This window comes from Humulus lupulus, chromosome 1 (assembly GCF_963169125.1).
Source record: "Humulus lupulus chromosome 1, drHumLupu1.1, whole genome shotgun sequence".
In the NCBI taxonomy this organism is placed as follows: domain Eukaryota; kingdom Viridiplantae; phylum Streptophyta; class Magnoliopsida; order Rosales; family Cannabaceae; genus Humulus; species Humulus lupulus.
In genome coordinates this window covers 134147503-134169098 of record NC_084793.1, presented here as the reverse complement: position 1 = coordinate 134169098, position 21596 = coordinate 134147503, and the positions used below count along the sequence as shown (strand labels likewise).

At 39.2% G+C, this 21596-nt stretch overlaps 1 protein-coding gene across 1 annotated transcript; it reads left to right on the top strand.

Annotated features, from left to right (window-relative positions):
- Positions 1–8340: 8340 nt before the first annotated feature.
- LOC133822250 (sister-chromatid cohesion protein 3-like) lies at positions 8341–9354 on the top strand. The gene is made up of 4 exons (XM_062254525.1): positions 8341–8456; positions 8549–8785; positions 8923–9067; positions 9172–9354. The coding sequence occupies exons 1-4, from the start codon at positions 8431–8433 to the stop codon at positions 9352–9354; spliced, it is 591 nt and encodes a 196-aa protein (XP_062110509.1). The 5' UTR covers positions 8341–8430.
- Positions 9355–21596: the final 12242 nt, after the last annotated feature.

Here is a 21596-nt window from a genome sequence, read left to right as displayed (position 1 = left end):
TGCTAGAGATTGACCTTTAATTGTTGTTCGAGGCTTGTAGGTGATCTCATACTGACCCAGCTCTATAGACCATTTTAGTAGCAGACCAGAGGTGTCCGGCTTTTGCAGGACTTGACGCAATGGTTGGTCGGTAAGGACCTTGATGGGATAAGCTTGGAAGTATGGCCGAAGTTTTCTAGAAGACATGAGCAGGCAGTAAGTCAATTTTTCAATCCGAGGATACCTGTTTTTCGCTCTTACTAGCCTTTTACTAACATAGTAAACTAGATGTTTGACTTTGTCCTAATCTCTAACCAGGACTGTGCTAACAGCATGTTCCATCACTGCCCGGTATATGCACAGTTCTTCACCCTCAAGGGGTTTTGAAAGGATCGGAGGTTGTGCTAGTTGTTGTTTTAGAGCTTGAAAGGCTTGTTCGCATTCCTCGGTCCATTAAAATTTCATGGTACCCCTGAGGATAATAAAAAATGGAATGCACTTATCAGTTGATTTGGATACAAACCTGCCCAGTGTTGCTATACGCCCTGTCATGCTTTGCACGCCTTTGATCCTGGCAGGTGAGTACATGTTCAACAACGCTTTTATTTTCTCAGGGTTTAATTCTATTTGTTGGGAATAATGCCCTTAAAGCAATTGTAGTTATCAAATGTTTTAAATGAATTAAATAATTGAATTGAATTATTATATATATCGACTATGTCCGATATTATATGATAATATTAGGTAAATATAAGAATGTTCCAAAGTTTATCTATGTGGTCTCAATCTCATATTGGTATGGGGGGATCGAGATTAAGATAATAAACTTAAATAGTTCGCAGTAAAATAAAGTTATGGAATCTTTAGATTTATTACTGCTAGTACAGTCCACTAGTATTATGAATACATGTGACCTAGATCTGGGTTACTAGTGTAGTAGGACAGTTTAGTGGATATACTTTGCGTGTTAAGAGTATATAGAACTAGACCAGATGTGATTTGTTAATTCTTGTTTAAACACCATTTCATAGTAGTTGTTTACCCAAAAAATATTTACCTGATGACGTGGCAGAATTAACAAGCACGTGGGATACACGTGACCGTTTTAGTGAGTATGATATGTTCGACCATCAACCAGAAAAGAGTTCACCCAGTACACAATATATTTTATGAGCGACCAGTCTGGTCGCAACATTTTAGATATTTCCTACAGATGTGTAATTTTGCATTTATGTAATAATTGTAATTCCCATTTTTGTTTAGATACGCCTGTATTAAATGTAATTAAGGCCCATCAGCCCATGGAGAACTCCTTGAGCCTATAAATAAGATTCAAAGGACTCAAGAAAGGGGGGGGGGGGGGGGGGGGGCTTTTGAACTCTAAGACTTTTTGGAACTTTTGAGAGAGAGAATTATAGTATTTTTATCCACCAAATCTGTATTCATCTCGAAGCTTGTGAAACTCGTGAACCCTAGTTTATTGATCACCATTTTTGGGATTCTACATCAATAAGAACACTAAGTGGACGTAGGTTATTACCATCACTGGGGCCGAACCACTATAAATATTTGGTGTCATTTATCTTTTGATCTTGAATTCGTCTTGTTTTTTGTCTTTTTACTTGACTCTGTGTCATTGACCAAATCAAGGGTTAACATTTTGGTGCTTTCATTGAGAGCTGAAAACAAGACCTCCAAGAAGATTAAATGGTGAAAATAGCTAGAAAGACTGGACAAATCTCTGGTACTGCACCAACCTAGCCTCCCCCGCAAAAATGTGGCTGAGGATGAGTCACAAGTGGAATTTGAAGAGGAGGAAATGGATTATGAGACTTTAAGGACGACTCTGATTGTGTTATAGGAGGAATTAGCCAATCTGAGGGCTAATCAAGAAAATGTGCCTAAAACGATGGCGTTGCAGCAGAGAGAGATTGATAGGCAACGCCAAGAATTCAATGAACGGCAAGCCGACATGGACCGTCGGCAGTATGACGCCACTGCCACTCTGGAGGCAGGCATTCAGTTGGCCCGAGGACAGCCTACACAGGCTTCCCGACTGGATCAGCCACCTAGTACACCACCGCAGTAAGGTCCACATTCAGATCATCTTCAACATCACCACACTTTGCCTCAACTGGGAAACCCTCAGAGACTGGAGCAACCCCTACTGCTCAATAGGATAGACCGTTTCAGTATCCTAAGTAGTAACCACCCTCTTGCGCTGGTCGAGATAATCCCTAGCAGCAAAGGCAGAATAGGGCCGGGCAGCCTCCTTAAAGTCCTAGATGCCAAGTTGTTGAGGAGCCAAACCCACCAAGCAGGGGACAACGTCCTTCTACGAGTATAAGGCAGGTTGATTCAGGCTCTACGGTCAGGGGTCCCCCACGACATAATAATGTCTGGGGACCTACCGACCAACGTAGGCCTCCACCTGTCGGTTGGGATATGCCAGCAAGAGGAGGGGGAAACAGTGCGAACAACAGGTCGCACTGTAGTCAGTCACACTTTAGGGATGGCCATGACTATAATGAAGTGGATTCTGGCAGAGGAAACGTTGGTCAGCGGCAAGGAGAAAGGGTTGGAGAACAGAGCCCTCCACCAAGAAAGAGCCAGTCGACGAGCCAGAATGCTGGGGGCAGCCTAGACAGCCCACCGTCTTTGATTGATTGGGCGTGAGCGGACAAAGGCGTAGGGATGAGGATTTGAGGGATGTTCTCAATGACAGAAGAGAAAGACACGACGAGTATGCACCTCTAGCACCAGTCACTCCAATAGTACCAGACACTGTGCAGGCCCAGTTCGATGCTTTGAACCAGGTCGTGCAACAATTAGTGGGGAGTCGGACATCCCACATCAAATTTGACCAGCGAAAAGGCACTCCGTTTGTGCAAAGAATAGCAGTGGCCGAGACCCTGAGCAAATTTAAGATGCCAATTTTGCCCAACTTTACTGGATTGGAAGACCTTGTATCTCACATGAATAAATTCGATATACAAATGGATATCCAAAAGGTGTAAGATGATGCTCGGTGCAGGATCTTTCCAGCCATCTTGTCCAAGACTGCTCAGGAGTGGTTTTTCAAATTCCCTCCAGCCAGCATAGTGTCTTGGGAAATGTTCGTGAAAGAATTTTACGGACAATTTTATGCTGGACGAGTACATCTGACTGAGGCCAATCAACTGGTTGAGAAACACCAGAAGGAGGGAGAAACCTTTAAGGGGTATGTCGAATGTTTCATGCGAGCCCTTACTAGGGCTAAGATGGTTGGCAATGAAGGAAAGATGATGGCTCCTACGACTGGAGTACAACCCCATTCATCCATCTGGAACAGTTTGCGGAAGAATGGGGTCAAGAGCACCCAAGAATTTTTGGACTGAGCAGATAGATACATCAAGCTCAAGGAGGCCATTGCGAATGAAGGGACGTCGCCCGCAGACGACCAGGGTCTGAAAGAAGATCTCACCAAAGTCGATAGTGGGTCTAGGAAACCCAATGGCAATGGCAAAAATAATGGAAAAAATGGAGGAAAAAAGGCGAACTACGAGCCATAAACATCTGAGAACAAGCGCCCTAAAAGTAACAGATATGAGCCGAGGTTCACCAATTATACGACCCTAATCGATAGCAGAGCAGAAGTGTATCAAGCCACTCACACAACTGTTCCTTTCAGGCGACCAGCCCAATCAGGAAAGATATCTCCAAGAGAGATACAACCAAGTTTTGTCATTTTCATAACGACTATGGTCATGACACCAACGAGTGTAACCAGATCAAGGATGAGATTGAGTTCCTTATTAGGCAAGGAAACCTAAGGAGATATGTGCGAGCGGTTGGAGGTTCTCAATGAGAGGCTTGAGGAGGCAACGAGCAGGCACCTGTACCCCAATGCTCACCCCCTTTACAGCCAGCTCCAGTTGCTAGTATATTGCTGACCATTTGCGGTGGCCCACACCTAGCAAGAGATAGTGGGAAGGCAAGGGAAAGGTACGCCCAAACCTTATGTCATGACTAGGACATTGAAATGTTGAGCGTAAAGGAGCGAACTCCCAAAAAAGCTTGAACAGAGGAAGAACTGATAGCTTTCTTTGAGCTTGACGCTCAGCATGTTCAATTCCCCCATTCAGATCCTCTGGTCGTGGATGTCCAGATTGCTAATATGATGGTCAAGCGAGTATTGGTGGATGCAGGAAGCTCAGTCAACATTTTGTACAAATCTTTACTGGAGAGGATGAAGTTATCAGTGCAAGATTTGGAGCCATGCAACCAAACCATTTATGGTTTTCCCAGCGAAGGGCTCGCCCCAACTGGGTTGATCAGGCTTCCAGTCACAACAGGAACTGCACCTGCGAACATGACATTACTCACTACTTTTATAGTACTTGATTGTCCTTCTGCATATAATGCTGTGATTGGAAGGCCTATCCCAGTTGACCTACGAGCTGTGACCTCGGTCTGGCACCTGGCCATGATGTTTCCAACCGACACAGGGGTAGGATGCGTGTTGGGAAACCACCGAGAAATGTGGGAATGTTATAATTCCTCGATCACCAAGGCAAAAAGGGGTGGATCGGGGGAAAAAGTAAAAAAAAAAAGGTTGTTGTTGGCGAATGAAGTACAAGCCCAAAATCTCACAGTCATAATATTTTACTAACTCCAGCCAATGCCTTTGTCTCATATTCAAATCTTTCTGGATGAAGAAGTATTTCAGGCTCTTGTGGTCTGTATAGATATCACACTTCTCACCATAAAGATAATGCCTCCATATCTTTAAAGTAAAGACCACAGCCGCTAACTCCAAATCATGAGTGGGATATCTCTTTTCATACTCCTTCAACTGACGTGAGGCATAAGAAATTATCCTTTTTGACTGCATCAGAACACAACCCAAACCTTTATGTGAAGCATCGCAGTAAATCACAAATTTCTCCCGATTTGTAGGAAGACTCAGAACTGGAGATGTAATAAATCTCTGCTTCAGTTCCTAGAAGCCATTCTCAAACTTGTTTGACCACACAAATTTCTGACTCTTGCGTGTCAGCTCAGTCAATGCAATAGCAATCTTAGAGTACCCTTCTACAAAACGCCTATAATAACCTACCAATCCAAGGAAACTTCTAACCTCAGAAGCATTCTTTGGCCTTGGCCAATCTCTGACTGCCTTAATCTTCACTAGATCTACCTTAATCCCCTCCTTACTGACAATGTGCCCAAGAAAAGATACCTGAGATAACCAGAACTCACATTTCTTGAACTTTGCAAACAATCTGTGTTCCCTCAGTCTCTGTAAAACCAACGTCAGATGCTGCTCATGCTCTGATTCAGACTGAGAATATACCAGGATATCATCAATGAAGACGATCACAAGCTGGTCCAGATAATCCTTGAACACTCTGTTCATCAGATCCATAAAATCAGCTGGGGCATTAGTCAACCCAAAAGACATGACTAAAAACTCATAATGCCCATACCTGGTACGAAAAGCAGTCCTCGGTATATCTCCCTCCTTGACCCTCAATTGATGGTAACCAGAAAAAAGGTGAATCTTTGAGAATACCTTCTTACCTTGCAACTGATCAAACAGATCATCTATCCTTGGCATAGGATACTTATTCTTGATTGTTAGCTTATTCAGTTCTTTGTAATCAATACACATCCTCAGAGAACCATCCTTCTTTTTCACAAATAGAACTGGCGCTCCTCAAGGTGAGAAACTAGGTCTAATAAAACCCAAACCCAATAGCTCTTGCAACTGTACCTTTAATTCTTTTAACTCGCTTGGGGCCATTCTGTAAGGTGCTCTAGACACTGGCTCCGTCCCTGGTGCCAGTTCTATCGCAAACTCTATTTCTCTATGTGGTGGTAACCCTGGCAAATCTTCTGGAAATACATCCAGGAATTCACAGATTAATCTGGTCTCACTGGCACGACCTGAGTGGTGTCAACCACAGTGGTTAGAAACCCAATGAAACCTTCTTGCAATAGATCTCTAACCCTCAAAACAGAAATCATAGGTATGCGAGGTCCATGCATAGTACCAACAACACACAAAAGGATCCTCACCTTCAGGCTCAAAGGTGACCATCTTCCTTCTGCAATCAATGGTTGCCCCATACTTTACCAACCAATCCATACCCAATATCATGTCAAAGTTATTCATAACCAATTCTATCAAATCCACTGACAACTCTCTGCCCTCCACTGTCACTGGCAAAGATCTGACCCATCTCCTGGATACCACTAATTCCCCAGTGGGTAATAAAGTTCCAAACCCCACAGCATAAAAATCACAGGGTCTACACAGTCTATCAATAATACTACTAGCAACAAAAGAACACTACAACATTTTTGACCAAATATTACGGTCAAATATGACAAAATTTGAAAAACGTTATTAATGCTATGGGTAAATAATAAGAAATAGGCGGCAGCTGAAATAATAGGCGCCAATTAAAATACACGCGTGTTTTTTTGGTTTTATTATCTAACCCAACCTTTCTCATCCCGTCTCTCTCACTTCTCAATCCCTAACTCTATTCTCAGTCTCTCATTCCCTCTCTCACTTCTCAACGCTATTCTCAGCCAACTCTATCTCCTTCACTTCTCTATTCTCAGTCTCACTTCTCTATCTCCTTCACATCTAACCTCTTGGATCTGTCTTCAAGTTTTGCCATTTCTCATGTAGGTGGCTGGCGCAAGAGGCTGGACAGCGTCGGAAACGGGGCTCAACGGTGCGTGGGTTCGACGGTATTTCTCTCTCCCCCTGCTTTCGACGGTTATGCTCTTATTTTGAGTGGATTTACTAGCTTTCACCCATTACCTCTGTTTTTTTGCCTCAAATTTCAGCTACAAATCTTTCTTCTATGGGAAATTTCGGACCTTATTTGCTTTAATGTGCTCTATTTTTTAGTTTTGTTTTTTATTTGTGAGATACTAAATTTTTTTATTTGGGGATACTGAAGCCCTTAAGTAGTGTTATAGCTCCATTAATCATATGGGTTTTGTTGATTTGGGGATTCTGAAACTAATAAACACTCCTGTTTAGTTTCTTATTTTTTCTATTTTTGTTTCATTCCACTCACTCGTTGGATTTATGTATTATTAAGAATAAGACTTCTAATTAATTTATTTCTCTTTTGCTAGATAATCTTGGAGAAGATTGCGCTGTCTTTGAGAATTTGTTTGAGTTTTGATACTCATTTACAGTCCATTATGATGATTCAATTTTTGAATGAGCATGAATCTTTGAATTATTGTGTGCTCCCTGCCTGTCAATTACTAGTTCAGCGTGATTTCTTGTTAATAGCACTTCAATGCACTTATTGTGAAAGTGCGAGCAACTATGTGATTTTTTTTCTTTTCATTTTCGTAATTAATTGATTGTTCTGGAAAATCTTTCCAGTCGTATATTAGCGAATACAAACAACATTTTTGGGAAATTTGTGACTTCAGTTTCAATTGGAATGTTAGTAAGTGCGAATTCCATACTACTTTTCTTAGAAAGTCGAGAACTATCGCTAGAATGTTAATTGCTGTTATAAACGGTACTGCTGGATGTGGAGAGTTAAGAAAAGTTTGATCTTTGAGGGTAACTATGTTGGCAGAATAAACTTTTGCTCAAAAACGTATTTGAATAATTTGTATATACAGAAACCACGCTTTGTGGGATCTGATGTGTAGATTTGACAAATATAGTTATATTACTTTATTTATTTTTGGGCAGAGGTTATCAAAGGCAATGGAAAGCATATTAGCCAAACAGTCAAGCTGTGGGTCGAGCAATATGAAATAGATTCAAAATCTGCAATGGTTGAACTCTTGACAATGCTCTTTAAGGTAATCTGGAAGTTCCTAGAAATTACTTGAATAAATTTTAAAATGAGAGTAATATATATTTTTTTTAATTTTTCAGGGACAAATATAGGTCTTATACTGAAAAGTTAAATAACTTTAAGTAGGTTTGCCTTTCATTCTTTAGTTGGAATGTCACCTGCTTGTATAAGAAAATATAAACTTACTAGATTAGCACTTCTTTACTGTTTACCTGAGTTTTTGATTGATGATACTTATAATTCTACAGGCATGTGGTGCCATATATACTATAAAAGGCTAACTTCTAGATGAGATTGATGTCGATGATGTTGTTGTTGCACTGGTCGAGCTTGCTAGACGAGTATCCTGCAATGCTTTGTTATTTTTACTCTTTTTTTCCCCAATTTTCTTTTTAAATATGTCCTCGCATAATTTAAATATTTTGGAACCATAAATCTTTCATTGAATTTTGTACCCAAAGTTTTGCTTGACTCTTGAGAACCTTAGAGGGAAGTTGAAGATTACCAAAGCTCAAAAAAGGAGTTCAAGAATTTCAAAGATAATCTTCAGTTATTCTGGGACAGATTGGTACGTGAGAGTCAACATGGCCCTCTCTTTGATCAGGTTCTGTTCGACAAGTGCATGGACTATATAATAGCTTTGTCATGGTTAGTACTCAAATAATTGTAGTTTAAATTTGAAGCCAAACCCTTCATGTAGCTTACTCTCTTTGAACTTGGCTCATTTCCAAACTATGCAGCACTCCTCCAAGAGTCTATCGTCAAGTTGCTTCTATTATGGGACTTCAACTCGTCACATCCTTCATAGCTGTTGCTGATGTCCTCAGTGCTCAACGTGAAACAACTCGTAGGCAGTTAGATGCTGAAAAAAAGAAAAGAGCCGAGGGACTTCGTGTTGAGTCACTAAGCACAAAGTTTTCAATGACTCATGACAAGATAACAATGCTACAGGAGATGATGCGCAAAATCTTCACCGGGTAAGATTTTCCAAATTAAGCTTAAGGAATTTAAAAATTAAATACTTTGGTAAAGTCTGATATATTTAAAAAATAGTGCTATACTTCTATTTTTTTCCCCCATGAATTTTAAACTAAATCATGCTGCTCTTTTGAAGGTTATTTATGCACTGTTATCGAGACATGGATCCAAATATTCGAATGTCTTGCATAGAGTCTTTAGGTGTATGGATTTTGTCCTACCCCTCTCTGTTCTTGCAGGATTTATACTTAAAGTATCTTGGTTGTACACTAAATGACAAAGTGAGTTTTAAATTTCTAATTAATTGTGAACGAATTTTCTATTCATGCTTATCTGCTGCTTGACAAGCCTAGCTTATCACTTTTTTTTTTTACATTATCTTAAGAATGCTGGTGTCAGAAAAGCTTCTGTCCTTTCATTGCAAAAGCTGTATGATGAGGATGATAATGTGCCGACTCTTGGTCTATTCACTGAAAGATTTTCCAATCGGATGATTGAGCTTGCTGATGACATTGACAATACTGTAGCTGTATGTGCAATAGGCCTTGTAAAACAACTGTTAAGGTAATTTATGATTAAATCTTTGCAAACTTATTAGTCAAGTAATAGATTAATGATTCTCCTTGAGATTAATGTAAGTATTTTTCCCTTGATATTATGACATCTGAATTGAAGCTTCATTTTAAATCTATTATAATGACTATTGTTCAAATTTTGTCTAATTATGCATTGTCTGTGCCAAGGTTTGTACCATACTGGCAGAATCGTGGTTTATGTTCAGAAAGACTAATTTTTCCTCAACAAAGCTGGAAAGGTTAGGATATTGTCCAGATGAGGCAATTCTCCAAAAGTTTTGGAAACTTTGTGAGCAACAACTTGATATTTCAGGTATGTTATTTCACTACAACAATTATGCCCATATATTACATTAAAATATAGCATATTTTTAAAAGTGTTATTGTCCCGTGCTAATAGACTTAGGCGCTAAAAAGACAGCTAAAATGAAATATTAGGCGGCAAATATAATAGACTTAGGCGCCAAATGAAAGAAAAAACCCTTACCCTAATCTCTAAGGTTGAATCCCTAATAACCCTTTACGCCTCCTCTCTCACACTTAGTAACTCTCTCTCGTTCTATCTTTCTCTCTTAGCTACTCTCGTTCAATCCTTCTTTCCTTCTCTCTGTTTGTTGCAGGTGTGTAACAAGGTGATGGGGGCCCGCGGCTTGGGTCGTATGACAGGGAGGCTCGATTCGTGGGTCTATGGCGTGGCTCGCTCGTGGTTGCGACGGTGCTTGCAGCGGTGGGTCTACGACATGGCTCGACTGGTCTATCTTCCATCAGGTCTCAATCTTCCATCTCTGTATTTCCCGTTGTTTCTCAAGAAAATTCTTGGGGAAATTGGTTGTTTTGCAAGTTTGTACATTATTTTTTAATTATTTACAAGGTGTTACAATACTTTAGTAGTCTAATCCAAATTCTACATCCCAAAATCAGATACGATTTGGGGTTTGTAGATTCAACTTGTTTCCGTGTCTATGTGAAAGTCAGATGTGAAGGTATATATCTGCTTTCTGAGTTTTCTGAGCTTATTATTTTTATGTCTGCTTTGTATATGTCTGCTTTCTGAGCTTAATACTATTTGTTATATTCTGTAAATTGTAGAGATGGTGGAGACAACTGACTTAACATTAATGTAGTTGCAGGTACTTATTTCTAAAGCTTAAGATCTATGACTAGTATTTCTGGATTCAATGCTAGATTTGCATAAACTGTGTTATTTTCATTTTTTTCTTCATTTTTCTTGTTTATATTTTTATCTTGTAGAAGATGAAATATCTTAGGCTAGAATCATTTCTGTGAAATTGGTGAAAGTTCTGGTCTGTTTTATATTGATTATCTTAAGATCATGCCTTTTTAGCGATTTTGACTGCTTATATTGTTAATTATATGGGTTCTATATCCATGGTTTGAATGTTGAAATATTAAAGTTGAGAAATGTTGATCTTAGGGTTATTATTGGAAATTTTTATTCTTTTATTTATTTTACTATTGTTACGAGGTTTTTGATTTTGAGATTGGGAGTTGTAGGATTTTGTATCTATAATTTTTCATTGATTCGATGTTTGAGAGGATCTAGGGATATAGGGCTAGTTGATGAAAATAAGATAAAAAAGATTTGAACTCCTCTCATTAAGTAGTTACGGTATAATAGTTCTCCATTTGAAAATAGATTGAGTTCATTTAAATAATTTTTTCCATTTATTGTTCTGTGCCACAACTCAGTGTGTTCTTTATAGTAACATTTGTGTACCTTTTTATTTGTAAATCCGGTGTTCTTGATTTTCTTAGTTGTTCGAAGCTTTTTTTTCTGGTTTTGTTGCTTGTTAATTAGGAATATATATTTTGATTTGTTTTTTGAAATTGATTTGATAATCTGATATGGGAAATTTTGGGGAATTTTAGTTGGCACTTCAGATTTGATTGGCTTACAATATTCTTGTACAGTTAAAGAGTACACAAAATTTGAACTAAAGGGCTTAACTTTCTCTTGGTACTTTAGCTTTAATATGCAAAATTTGAAACCATAGACTTCAATTTGAGTCCAATATGGGCTCCTTTCTGACCACAGGGATCTCAGCCAGCATATTTTTGGTTCATTTTATAGTAGTTAGAATCTACCTCACACAAAAATATGTTGAATAACTTGCAGCATAGCTAGAGAGCTTGATTTGGAGGAATGGACTTCCAGGACTGAAACTGCTAATGTGATGCATGAGCCAGTATGTCTCTTTTCATCTCATCTCATCTTGCAAGTCATTTATAATTTAAGTAGTTTCTTTTTCTCTAGAGTTAATTATGAGAAATTCACAAATATTGTTTGGTAAATGAAAATTGTATTGTTCTGCTTTAGTAACTCTGTTAGATCATTCCTTTTACTCTGTTAACTTTCAATTTTATACATATTTGTAAAATCTGGGCTCCTTAATCTATTTATAAAATTTAAAATGTATTTGAATGAATTAGTTTAGTGATCTAAAATTTAAAATGTATTTGAATGAATTAGTTTAGTGATAATGCTAGTGCTAGTTCTCTCAATATCCTATCTTTCCATATCAAGTTTGAAATTCATGTCTAGATCATTTCACTGGTAGTCCTGTGCATATTTTGTAGATGCATTCATACTGATATTGATTGGCATTGTGGCTGTTAAGTTGTCAGTTGCAATTTGGTACAAAAGAATAATGCAATTTGGTACTCGTTGGCTTGCTATAGTAGTATAAACCATGCACGAATATAATATTTATGTCCTTTAATATTAATAGTGCTTTAATATTGTATCAAACAAGATTGTAATGTTGAAGTTTCAATATCAGTAGAACATCATTAGTGAATTCTTCTGAACCTTGCTCAGAACATATTGAAAGCCTCTTCACTGTCACTTCCTTTCCATCTCTTAGTGCCCCCTGCAAATAACCATTTTGTTTTTGTGTAATCCTATATATGTTGACTTCTTTTTCAGATTGAAAAAAGATAATAAAGAAATACTTTATTAATTACCTTGTAAACAGGGCCAAAACCACCCTCTCCTAACTTGTTTGAATCAGAAGAGTTGTTAGTAGAAATTTTTATGGAAGCCAAATCAATGTATGGAAACTCCTGATCTGTTGAATCATCTCCATTGATGTTCTTATGAGAAATTTTCCAGAGATTTTCATTATTCCCTGCATAAGGAATCAAGCTGTCGATTAAGTAGAGAACAAAAATAAAAAATAAAAAAGACAAGCAAGTAACTCTTAGATAAGCTTGAACAAAATCTTTATTACTCTTTTTGTGTCTTCTATTAAGTGCATAATAGCAAGCATATGAACCAAGAACTACTATGGAGTTTTGCTTTGCATAAGTCATTCATTAGTCCTGTAAATCAAAATGCATTCCATGCCAATCAGATTCGTTTTGTTTATGAATGTCCTAAAATTGTGCCTAAAATATAGCTGCTTATTTGAATATTTGTGGAAAGGGATAATGCTGTTTATTTGATACAATGAAAGACCACATTCTGAATCTCTTAGTAAGATCTTAACAAGTTTTTCTTAAGCTATTTTTGCAGCTAATGTTACTAATTGAGGTTCACTAATTGATTATCATATCTAGTATCAAGAAAGACTACATGCTAACATTTTCTTGTGCAATAGTGACAACTTCTTTTATTCATACATTTTTCTTTTTTGGGAGTTTCCAACTTTCATGTTTCAGCTATATTAGGATTGATATTTAGTTAAATATAATACTAATATGTTTCAGTCACTACACATTGTATGTATGTATGTACGTGTGTATATGGTTTTTCTCTGTTTTCTTTTGATTAATTTTTAGTCATTTTATTCAGCTCTCATTTTGCTCATTTTTTGTGGAAAAGTTTGTGATTATTATGCAACTTATATGAGCATAGAAGAGGTCTCTTTGACTCACTGGATTAGAGAGTGATAGATGCCAAGCTTTTGAACTATTACCATACGGTTTATTTGACTAAATTTTGCGGTGTTTTAAAAAATTTCAGAGCAACATCATGAGGAGGTTTGCCTTGGAAACCTGAGGAGATTTCAATTTAGAGAGCTTCAGATGGCAACAAACAACTTCAGCAGCAAGTACTTGGTTGGATTATGAATTGAAGGATGGAGCAAGTTTCATGCATGGTTTATTTTTGTGTATTTTGTAATGTTTCTGTTTTTCATTTTTAAAGTAAAAAATGTTCAAGATTATATTACTTTATTATGTTATGCTTTCAAATTTAAGTTAGAACTAAGATCTCATGAATTAGACATATTCATGTTTTGAATTAGTTATTGATTAATGTAATACTTGTGGTTTATCAATTTATTGAGAATTACATTTTATGATTAATTTTGATTTTTTTTTTATCAAAATAGAATAATGAAAATATTTTAATTAAAAAAAAACCTTATAAATATACTTATCAAAATAAAATTTAAAATATATTATCCACACTAAAGTAACAAAATTTTATTACTAGACTTTTAATATGTTATAATTTAGAAACATATTATAAGCGTAAAAAATCGTTATGGTTTATATAATATAACAAATTAAAAATGTTATCAAAATAATCAAATGTAACAGTTGAAAAGTATTATGAAAAAAGTACAATTAAATTTCAAATTTATAACCAAAAACTCTATCTAAATGTTATTATTTCAATATTATAGCACCTAAAAATGTGTTATTGAATAGTTTAAGATAACATCGAACATAACATTCAAAAACTGTTATAGAAAAGACTGGACTTTTAATAACAGGGGCTATGTTAGCATTTTCAGAAGTGCTATCAATAGTCCCGGATAGCAGTTTTTAAGTGTTATGAATACTGTTTTTTCTTGTAGTGGAATGTGTAGCACCTGAATCAATCAAAACATTATACGGGGTTCCAGTACTAAGAATTTGATCTGTAACAACTGCGGGAGAAGCCTCAGCTTCTGCTTGTGTCAATGCGAACACTCGAGCTGGGGCCGAGCTGCCCGCTTTCTTGGGTTTTTCCTTTCTTGCCTTAGGGAAATCTTTCTTAAAATGACCCACTGCTCCACAAAAATAGCAGGCATTTTCCCTACACTCTCCCAAATGATGCCTCTTACATCTAGGGCATTCAGGACGAGTCTTACAAGCTTCACTACCACCTTGACGACCCAAAGAAACACCGCGGGGCCGCCTATTAGAACCTGGAACTAGGAAGGTATCAGGAACCTTCCTTTTCTGATCACTGGGGCCTCCACCCCTACTTGAACCCACAAATGGAGGACCTGTCCTCCTGAACTCCTTTCTGGCTGCACTATCTTGCCAGATCTTGTTCTCTGCACTCTCAGCTGTGAGTGCCTTCTCAACCACCTGTGCATAGGTAGTAACCCCAGCCACAGTGGTAATGCGAACATCACGGGATAACCTGGGTTGTAGCCCCTTGAGAAATCTCTCCCTCCTGGTCCCACTAGTGGACACCAGTTCCATGGAAAACTTTGCCAATCGATCAAACTTCAGGGCATACTCAGTCACTGACAAACTCCCCTGAAGCAATCTAATAAATTCCTCAGCTTTTGATGCCCTAATGGCATCATTGTAATACCTCTCGTTGAACAGAGTCTGAAACTCTTCCCAACTCAGGGCATTGACGTTTCTAGTTTAGGTTATAACCTCCCACAAAAATCGGGCATCCTCCCGAAACATATACGCGACACAAGCCACCCTCTCATTACCAGTCACCCTCATAAAGTCTACGATTGTGGTAATCATGCTCATCCACTACTCAGCTTTAGCAGGATCTACACTACCTTCAAAAACTGGAGGTTGCTGCTTTCTGAACCTTTCATAGAGAGGCTCCCATTTGTTACCAACCTTAGCCAGCTGCTCAGCTGCTGGCACCGATACAGGAGGTGCCTCAGATACACTGGCTACTGCAGGAACCTGCTGTTGTCTCAGGAGGCGGAGTTCTTCTCCCTGCCTCAAAACTGTAGCCTGTAGATCATTGAATAACTACTGCCAGTTCGCAGGAGCTGGCTGTGGAATCTGACCCTGGTCATTCTCTTGACCCTGATTATTATTATTCTGGCCTTGATCACTCTGGCTAGCTGATGTATCTGTCTGTTCTGAATTCATTCTTGTCAACTTAACCCTTGCTGAAACAATCAATGCCGCCAGTTAAGCAGTAATAACAAAACCTCTTACCGCCTCACAGTCCAAGATCAATAGATAATCACCAAATTCCACAGTTATACAAATATACAAATGGATACATGATTATAGTATTTAGCATGTATCAGATAATAGTTCACAATCAACAATACTAATGAGTATGCTCCAGCAATTTCAGTACTATTTAGCACACGGTTGCTAAAGATGCAATATTCAGGGCACAGTCTTAACATGGTGTCTTATGTAAATAGGTAAATCATTTATAATATATTTAAGCAGTTATACATATAATTACATAAATAATTACTAAACCATGAGTCGAGCTTGTCTTTAGTGGTGAGTGTACATGCTCAGCCAGTCTAAAGGAACCCTAAACCTTGGCATGCTCTGATACCAAGTTGTAACGCCCTGGTTACTCCAAGACCATTACGGTGAACTTTGAACCGTGAATTGAACTTGCTAATCAAGTTCTTTGGTTAAAAATGTGCTTCTAGGTGTTATTAATAGGTTAAGGTGGAAAACCAATCAAAACGAGAGGATATATTTTATTTAAAACATAAAACTGTTCATGGGCTAATAAAAATGTTTACAAGTTATTTACAATACAAAATGGTCATTACTGTGTAAAATTTACAACCCGCCGATCTAAGCGGCAAAAATAGGGTAAACCCCCTAGTTCCCCTGAGAACTCCTTGGTCGTGGTGGTCAAGTGGCCGCATATGTACACATCACCACCTAAGCTCTCCACTCAAGGCTGGGTGGGCTTTTCTTTCCCTATACCTGCACCACATAGCACCCATGAGCCATAGCCCAGCAAGAAAACACAATAATGCATATAAATACTATCAAATGATAATCATTATAACCATACAGAACTTATAGCCCAAAGTAGGTGAGTGAATATCACTCTGTGGTTACATTAACCATGAATGAGTTTATAACTCTAATCAAATGAGTGATTTAACACTTGAGGTTCTGATAAACCATAATAAGTGACTGACGAGCAAGTCACTAGCTTAACTTAAACAAATGAGTGACTGGTGGGTAAGTCACTAACTTAAACAAATGAGTGACTGATGGGTAAGTCACTAACTTAAACAGGTGAGTGACTGATGGGTATGTCACTACGTGGCTCGGCACCCATAGCCATGTGACTAAACAGTAACCGAGGCTCGCTGGCTCTGGCTTTAAATTACTAGCCTTTGGCAAAACAAGCGCTTTTAGTTTTCATCGAACTTGGGGTCGGTCCAGCATTAATGCTCATTTGAGTCATTATATGCAGATTTCGATTAGATCTAACTTTATCGGCTTGCGTTAAACACGCTAAGACTGTTCTTGACTTATGAGTCAATACCATGTGACCAGTGCTCAGTACCACTATTGAACTTGACTAATGAGTCACGGCTTCACAGTTGATACTGACACCATTGCCAATTCTGATTATTCAGTCAGTGCCATACACAAGTGAGCAAGATTTGCTAAGCATTCAATATTCAATATGTATCCACATTTAAACATTCAACATGCCTCGTGAATAACCATGCATGTCACATATCGGGTGCAGTCTTTTTACCTATGATTCGAGCAACAATTAGTAAAAAGAACGACCCTTGAGAATGATCTGTCTTTTAGTTCCTTAGCGATCACCTAGTCATAACCAAATATGGGATTCCATCAATAAAAAGATGAATAACAAAGGTTCCCGAACCAAAACTTAGCCTTCGAAACATCGAATCCCACTAAACCGGGTAGTAGGAACAATCCCGAGGCCTAAGGTTGAGTTCCCATGATCAAAACACCCATTAGGCCTCAAAAACCCTCTAGAGTCGCGGCCCCAAAACCCTGAGCTGCGGGCCCCAGACAAAATAGAAACACCAGGGGAAAGCGCCGCAGCACACCTTACCGAGTGTCGCATCCCCCAGAACTCCTCAACTCCACCGTCCTCATCTTCAAGCTCGGGTCGCGACGCCCAAGAACAGGGCCGTGGCCCCCACCTGGAAACCTGCCATAACTCCGATTTCTCATATTTTAATCCCTCCAAAAACCTACCTAAACATCTCCAAATCCAAAAATCAAAGTTCCCAAACATCCCAATAATCCAAAATCATCAAATCCCGAGGCTCAAATGAATCAAAAACTCATCGACACACAAAATCCAAATCAAAGCTTAAAAACTCTAAAACTCAAAACTTAAAGCTTAGATTACCTTTGATTGGGTTGTTTCTTGCCAAATCCTTCGGTTAAGAAGCTTCTAATCTTTCCTAGGATCTCTATGCATCGATCCTTGCTTGATTCCGACTCCTAGAACTCAAGATTTCTTCGAAATTGCAATGAATGGTGAAAAGAACTAACGGGAGAATGAGAAAGGTGTTTTAACGTAAGGTTCTTTTTGACAGACTACTTCAGGCTTAAGTAACCTCAAATAAATTCTAATGCTAGGGGTCCCAAAAACACCCCCAGGGACAAAATAGTCAAAACTCCCAAAATTTCCTCCTGATCTCAATAACTCGTAATGTATCATCAAATAATCACTCGCATTATCCAATATCCTAATAATTGACCCCGTTATGACAAAACCGCTAATTTGCAACCTAAGACCGTCTCATGCAGAATAGCTCGAATATATCCACATAATGATGGGGTCTCATCCACAAATCACAACTTGCACCAAAATATAAAAAAATGCCCTCAACGGGCCAAATTACCAAAATGCCCTAATAATCAAATGCGGGCCCACATGCATGCATTTAACATCATATTATAATATAATTCACATGAACGTGCATATAATCATTTAATGGCATAATAAAACAATTATGGCCCTCCCCGCCTACTAATCCAGCCATTAAATCGCATTAGGGATTTTGGGGTATTACAGGGGGCATATAAGGTACTAAGAAAGCAAAGCATATCAATAAGTATATGTAAACACACGAGAAAAATAAGGGAAAGCCTACTACAACACTTAGAGTATTTTTCAAAATTTTTGGATTTTTTAAAATGGAAACAAAGTGCTATGCTAAGTTCGATCATGCGAGCAGAGGTTATAATAAATAGAAAATATTACAATGTCAAAGTGAAATGTTTTACACCGTGAGCAGTTATTGCTCGGATGTAGTTTGTAATTAAAAGAAAGTTGCCCTATGCAGCAAAAAATTGTCTTGACATTACGAACCATAGTTCGCATGTCCCAGTTACAAAGCAAATAATATAAATGACAAATAAAAAGATAAATCATTGAGCAGCTGGAGGACCTGGCTGGGATTGCTGGTCGACGGTAGTCCCCGCCTCCTCTTTAGCACCCTCGATGCCTGTTGCCAAGGAAATTTCAGGAGACTCTCGGGCCTTCTCCCCTTCTAGGCGAGCAGCGCATCTTGTCAGTTCTAGTTTCCTCGCATGCTCAGGAAGATAGTCGAAGTTTGCCTCTGGATTATTCTTCCAGAAGAGGTAGAAGCAGTTGAAAGTTGCCCCTTTGAACTTCTCCAAGTTCCGAGCATTTGTTTCCTTGAGCTGCTTTACTCGCCCCTTCAGCTCGGTGACTTCCTATCGGCTGGCCACCAACTCATTCTGAAGTTTGGATGCTTCTCTGAAATTGATCTCTGAAGCTTCCTTGAACTGATTTTTGCTGGAAGTAACCTTGACCACTGCATCTTGGCTTTTTCTTAGCTCTTCACTCAGAAGGGTGACTTGCTCCTCGCATGCCTTGCCTTCTACTCACCCGCTTTTTCCCTCTCCTCGCACACTTTGATCTCCTCAGCATGCTTAGCATCAATATCCTCAAAACGATGCCAACCAGTGCTCATGGTTAGAACACCCTGCGATCAGAGAGAAAGTAACGCTGTTAGGATAAATAAAAGGGCAAGCTAGACAGCTAAAACGTAACCAAGGTTACAACTTACACTAAGTATTTTGTTCAGCACATGGCTGAGAATCTGGTTGGTCTTCATAGAGAGGATGTTGCTAAAAGCTTACTGGCTACGACGATGTCGTTAGCCGAGCTGTAAGCAGCGTTCAAGATAACCTCGGCCTGAGTTTTTTCCGACTGCTCAGGAGGTGGGTCGCGAGGAGCTGGAGGAGTTGGGTTGAGGGGAGCTGGAGGAGGGGTCATTTCCTTGGAGGGTGGTGTTATTGGAGGGTCCTCTGTTCGAACCCTTTTCTTGGAGGGGTCGCTATTGCTTTCCCCAGGGTGTCGTCTGCTTCCTTTCTTCTTGCTCGGAGGAGCTTCGACATCGATGTTGGTGTAGATGTCGAAGGCTTCTTCGGAAGGCATGACTACAAAATAGAAATAAACAATCAGACAAGGAGGTTAAAGAAGCAATAAAATAATAGAAATAGAAATTTTAAGTAGTAGATCCGAGCAATTACTATTGGCCGCTATATTATCTATGGAACTACAGCTACACTCACTCTTTGTCTTGAAGAAGTCTGAATTAAAATTTCTAGTTGAAAAAGTAAAATTTCCATCCCTGTTGAATAGATGATAAGGGATGGGAAAGCTATCTAAAAGTGAGAGATCTATACTGTTCTCGTCAAAGGATTAGGATATAGCACCAGTGTATTCTGGCAGTTTTTGTTTCCCCCTCCCTTGAGGGGCAGAGGCAACAGCAGCTCGAGTGTTGCTTGATGGTTCTTAGATGGTCACTCCCGTTGGTTTTTGCCTTTGGGATTGTGACACATCTTGCTGTTGCTCGGGGATTTTTGGTCCGGTACCCACTCCAGTGGCACTCCTCGTGGTGGACTCCCTCACTTCCTGGTGAGGTGCCAAAAGGCCTACCAGCCTTAGGTTGCTTTCGGTAACCCGCTCCTTGATGCTTTTTTTGACATTCGTCATGTTGGCCAATGCTGCAGCCCTGATCTCCATCTCTGGAGTGGGGTCTAGTCGATACCATGGGCCTAGATACAACATTAATGCTCTAAGGATAATGAAGGAAAAAATGAAAGGAAAATACACGATAAAAAATTTAGGGATTTACCTCTTCGCGTGAAGGCCAAGTTGTCGGCGACCAGGTCTGTCGTGAGGAAGTACACCTGGAAGTATTTCTCCACATTGGATTTATGGGTAATGTCACTCAGGAACACTTGGCCAGTTTCCTGGTGGCAGAAATGGTAGAACCTTGTATTATTCTGGTTGGGGTTAGATTTGAGATCAAAGAGATAATTGATCTCGTGGGGTGTTGGCACATGCCATTTTTTGTGGCTGTAGAGGATATAGAGTGCTGAGAGAACCCTAAATCCATTGGGGGTTATTTGGAAAGGGGCAGCCTCGAAATAGTTGGCCACCCATTGGAAGTAGTCGTGCAATGGCAGGATTGCCCCTGCCTCGATATGAAACCTCGACCAGACGCTGAAGGTGCCCCTAGGCAAGTTTACTTACTGGTCGGATGTAGGCTTAACTAATGTGACCCTGGAAAGGCAATACTTCCTGAGATACTTTGTTACATTCCTAGCCGATATGACACTAGGATGTGCAAGATACCACTCGACTTCGTCTTCTGCTCGAGTGTTGTCGTGCGGCCTGGCTTTAGGTTGAATGTCGGGCATTGCGAAATTTATAGGCTGAGGGTTAGTTGAAGGGTCCTCGGCATGAGTGGCAAGCTGGTGAGAAGCAGAGTTGGTTGTTTTCTTCTTTCTATGGGCAGTGTATTTCACGCGACCCATGTTGGGTTGGCGGTCTGGTAAGCTGGTCGTGGGGTTTCGTTGAGAAGAAGGAAGATCAGAAAAAGGAAGTGGTGGTTGTTCTTGATCCTCAAATAGAAGCACGAGAAGATCATAATCGATTGGCCTCTAACCTCCCCAAGGATCGTGCGTGAATATCTTAGAAGAAAAAAAGGGAGATGAGAATCTACGACCAATAGAAAGAAGAAGTGGAAACGTTGGGATAACGTTGCTCGTGTATAAAAGTTAAGCTTTTATAAAACCAGTAGCATCCTAACATAAACTCTAAAAACATGCGAGCAGTTTGGAAAAATAGATTAAAAAGAAAAAATGAAAAGATTTTTCAGAAAAACTTTTCGACTTCGAAAACAAGCAGGAAAAACCTAGATTTTTCTGAAAGCATAAAACTCGAATTTTCACTTCGATTTTGGGCCCTAAAACAGTATTACTACTTCCC

What these genes read in the sequence shown, in the direction of transcription:
- LOC133822250 (XM_062254525.1), top strand. Translation starts at nt 8,431, where the DNA reads ATGGACTATATAATAGCTTTGTCATG. An exon ending in TATATAATAGCTTTGTCATG is followed by an intron (nt 8,457 to 8,548) that starts GTTAGTACTCAA and finishes CAAACTATGCAG; the next exon opens with CACTCCTCCAAGAGTCTATC. An exon ending in ATGCGCAAAATCTTCACCGG is followed by an intron (nt 8,786 to 8,922) that starts GTAAGATTTTCC and finishes GCTCTTTTGAAG; the next exon opens with GTTATTTATGCACTGTTATC.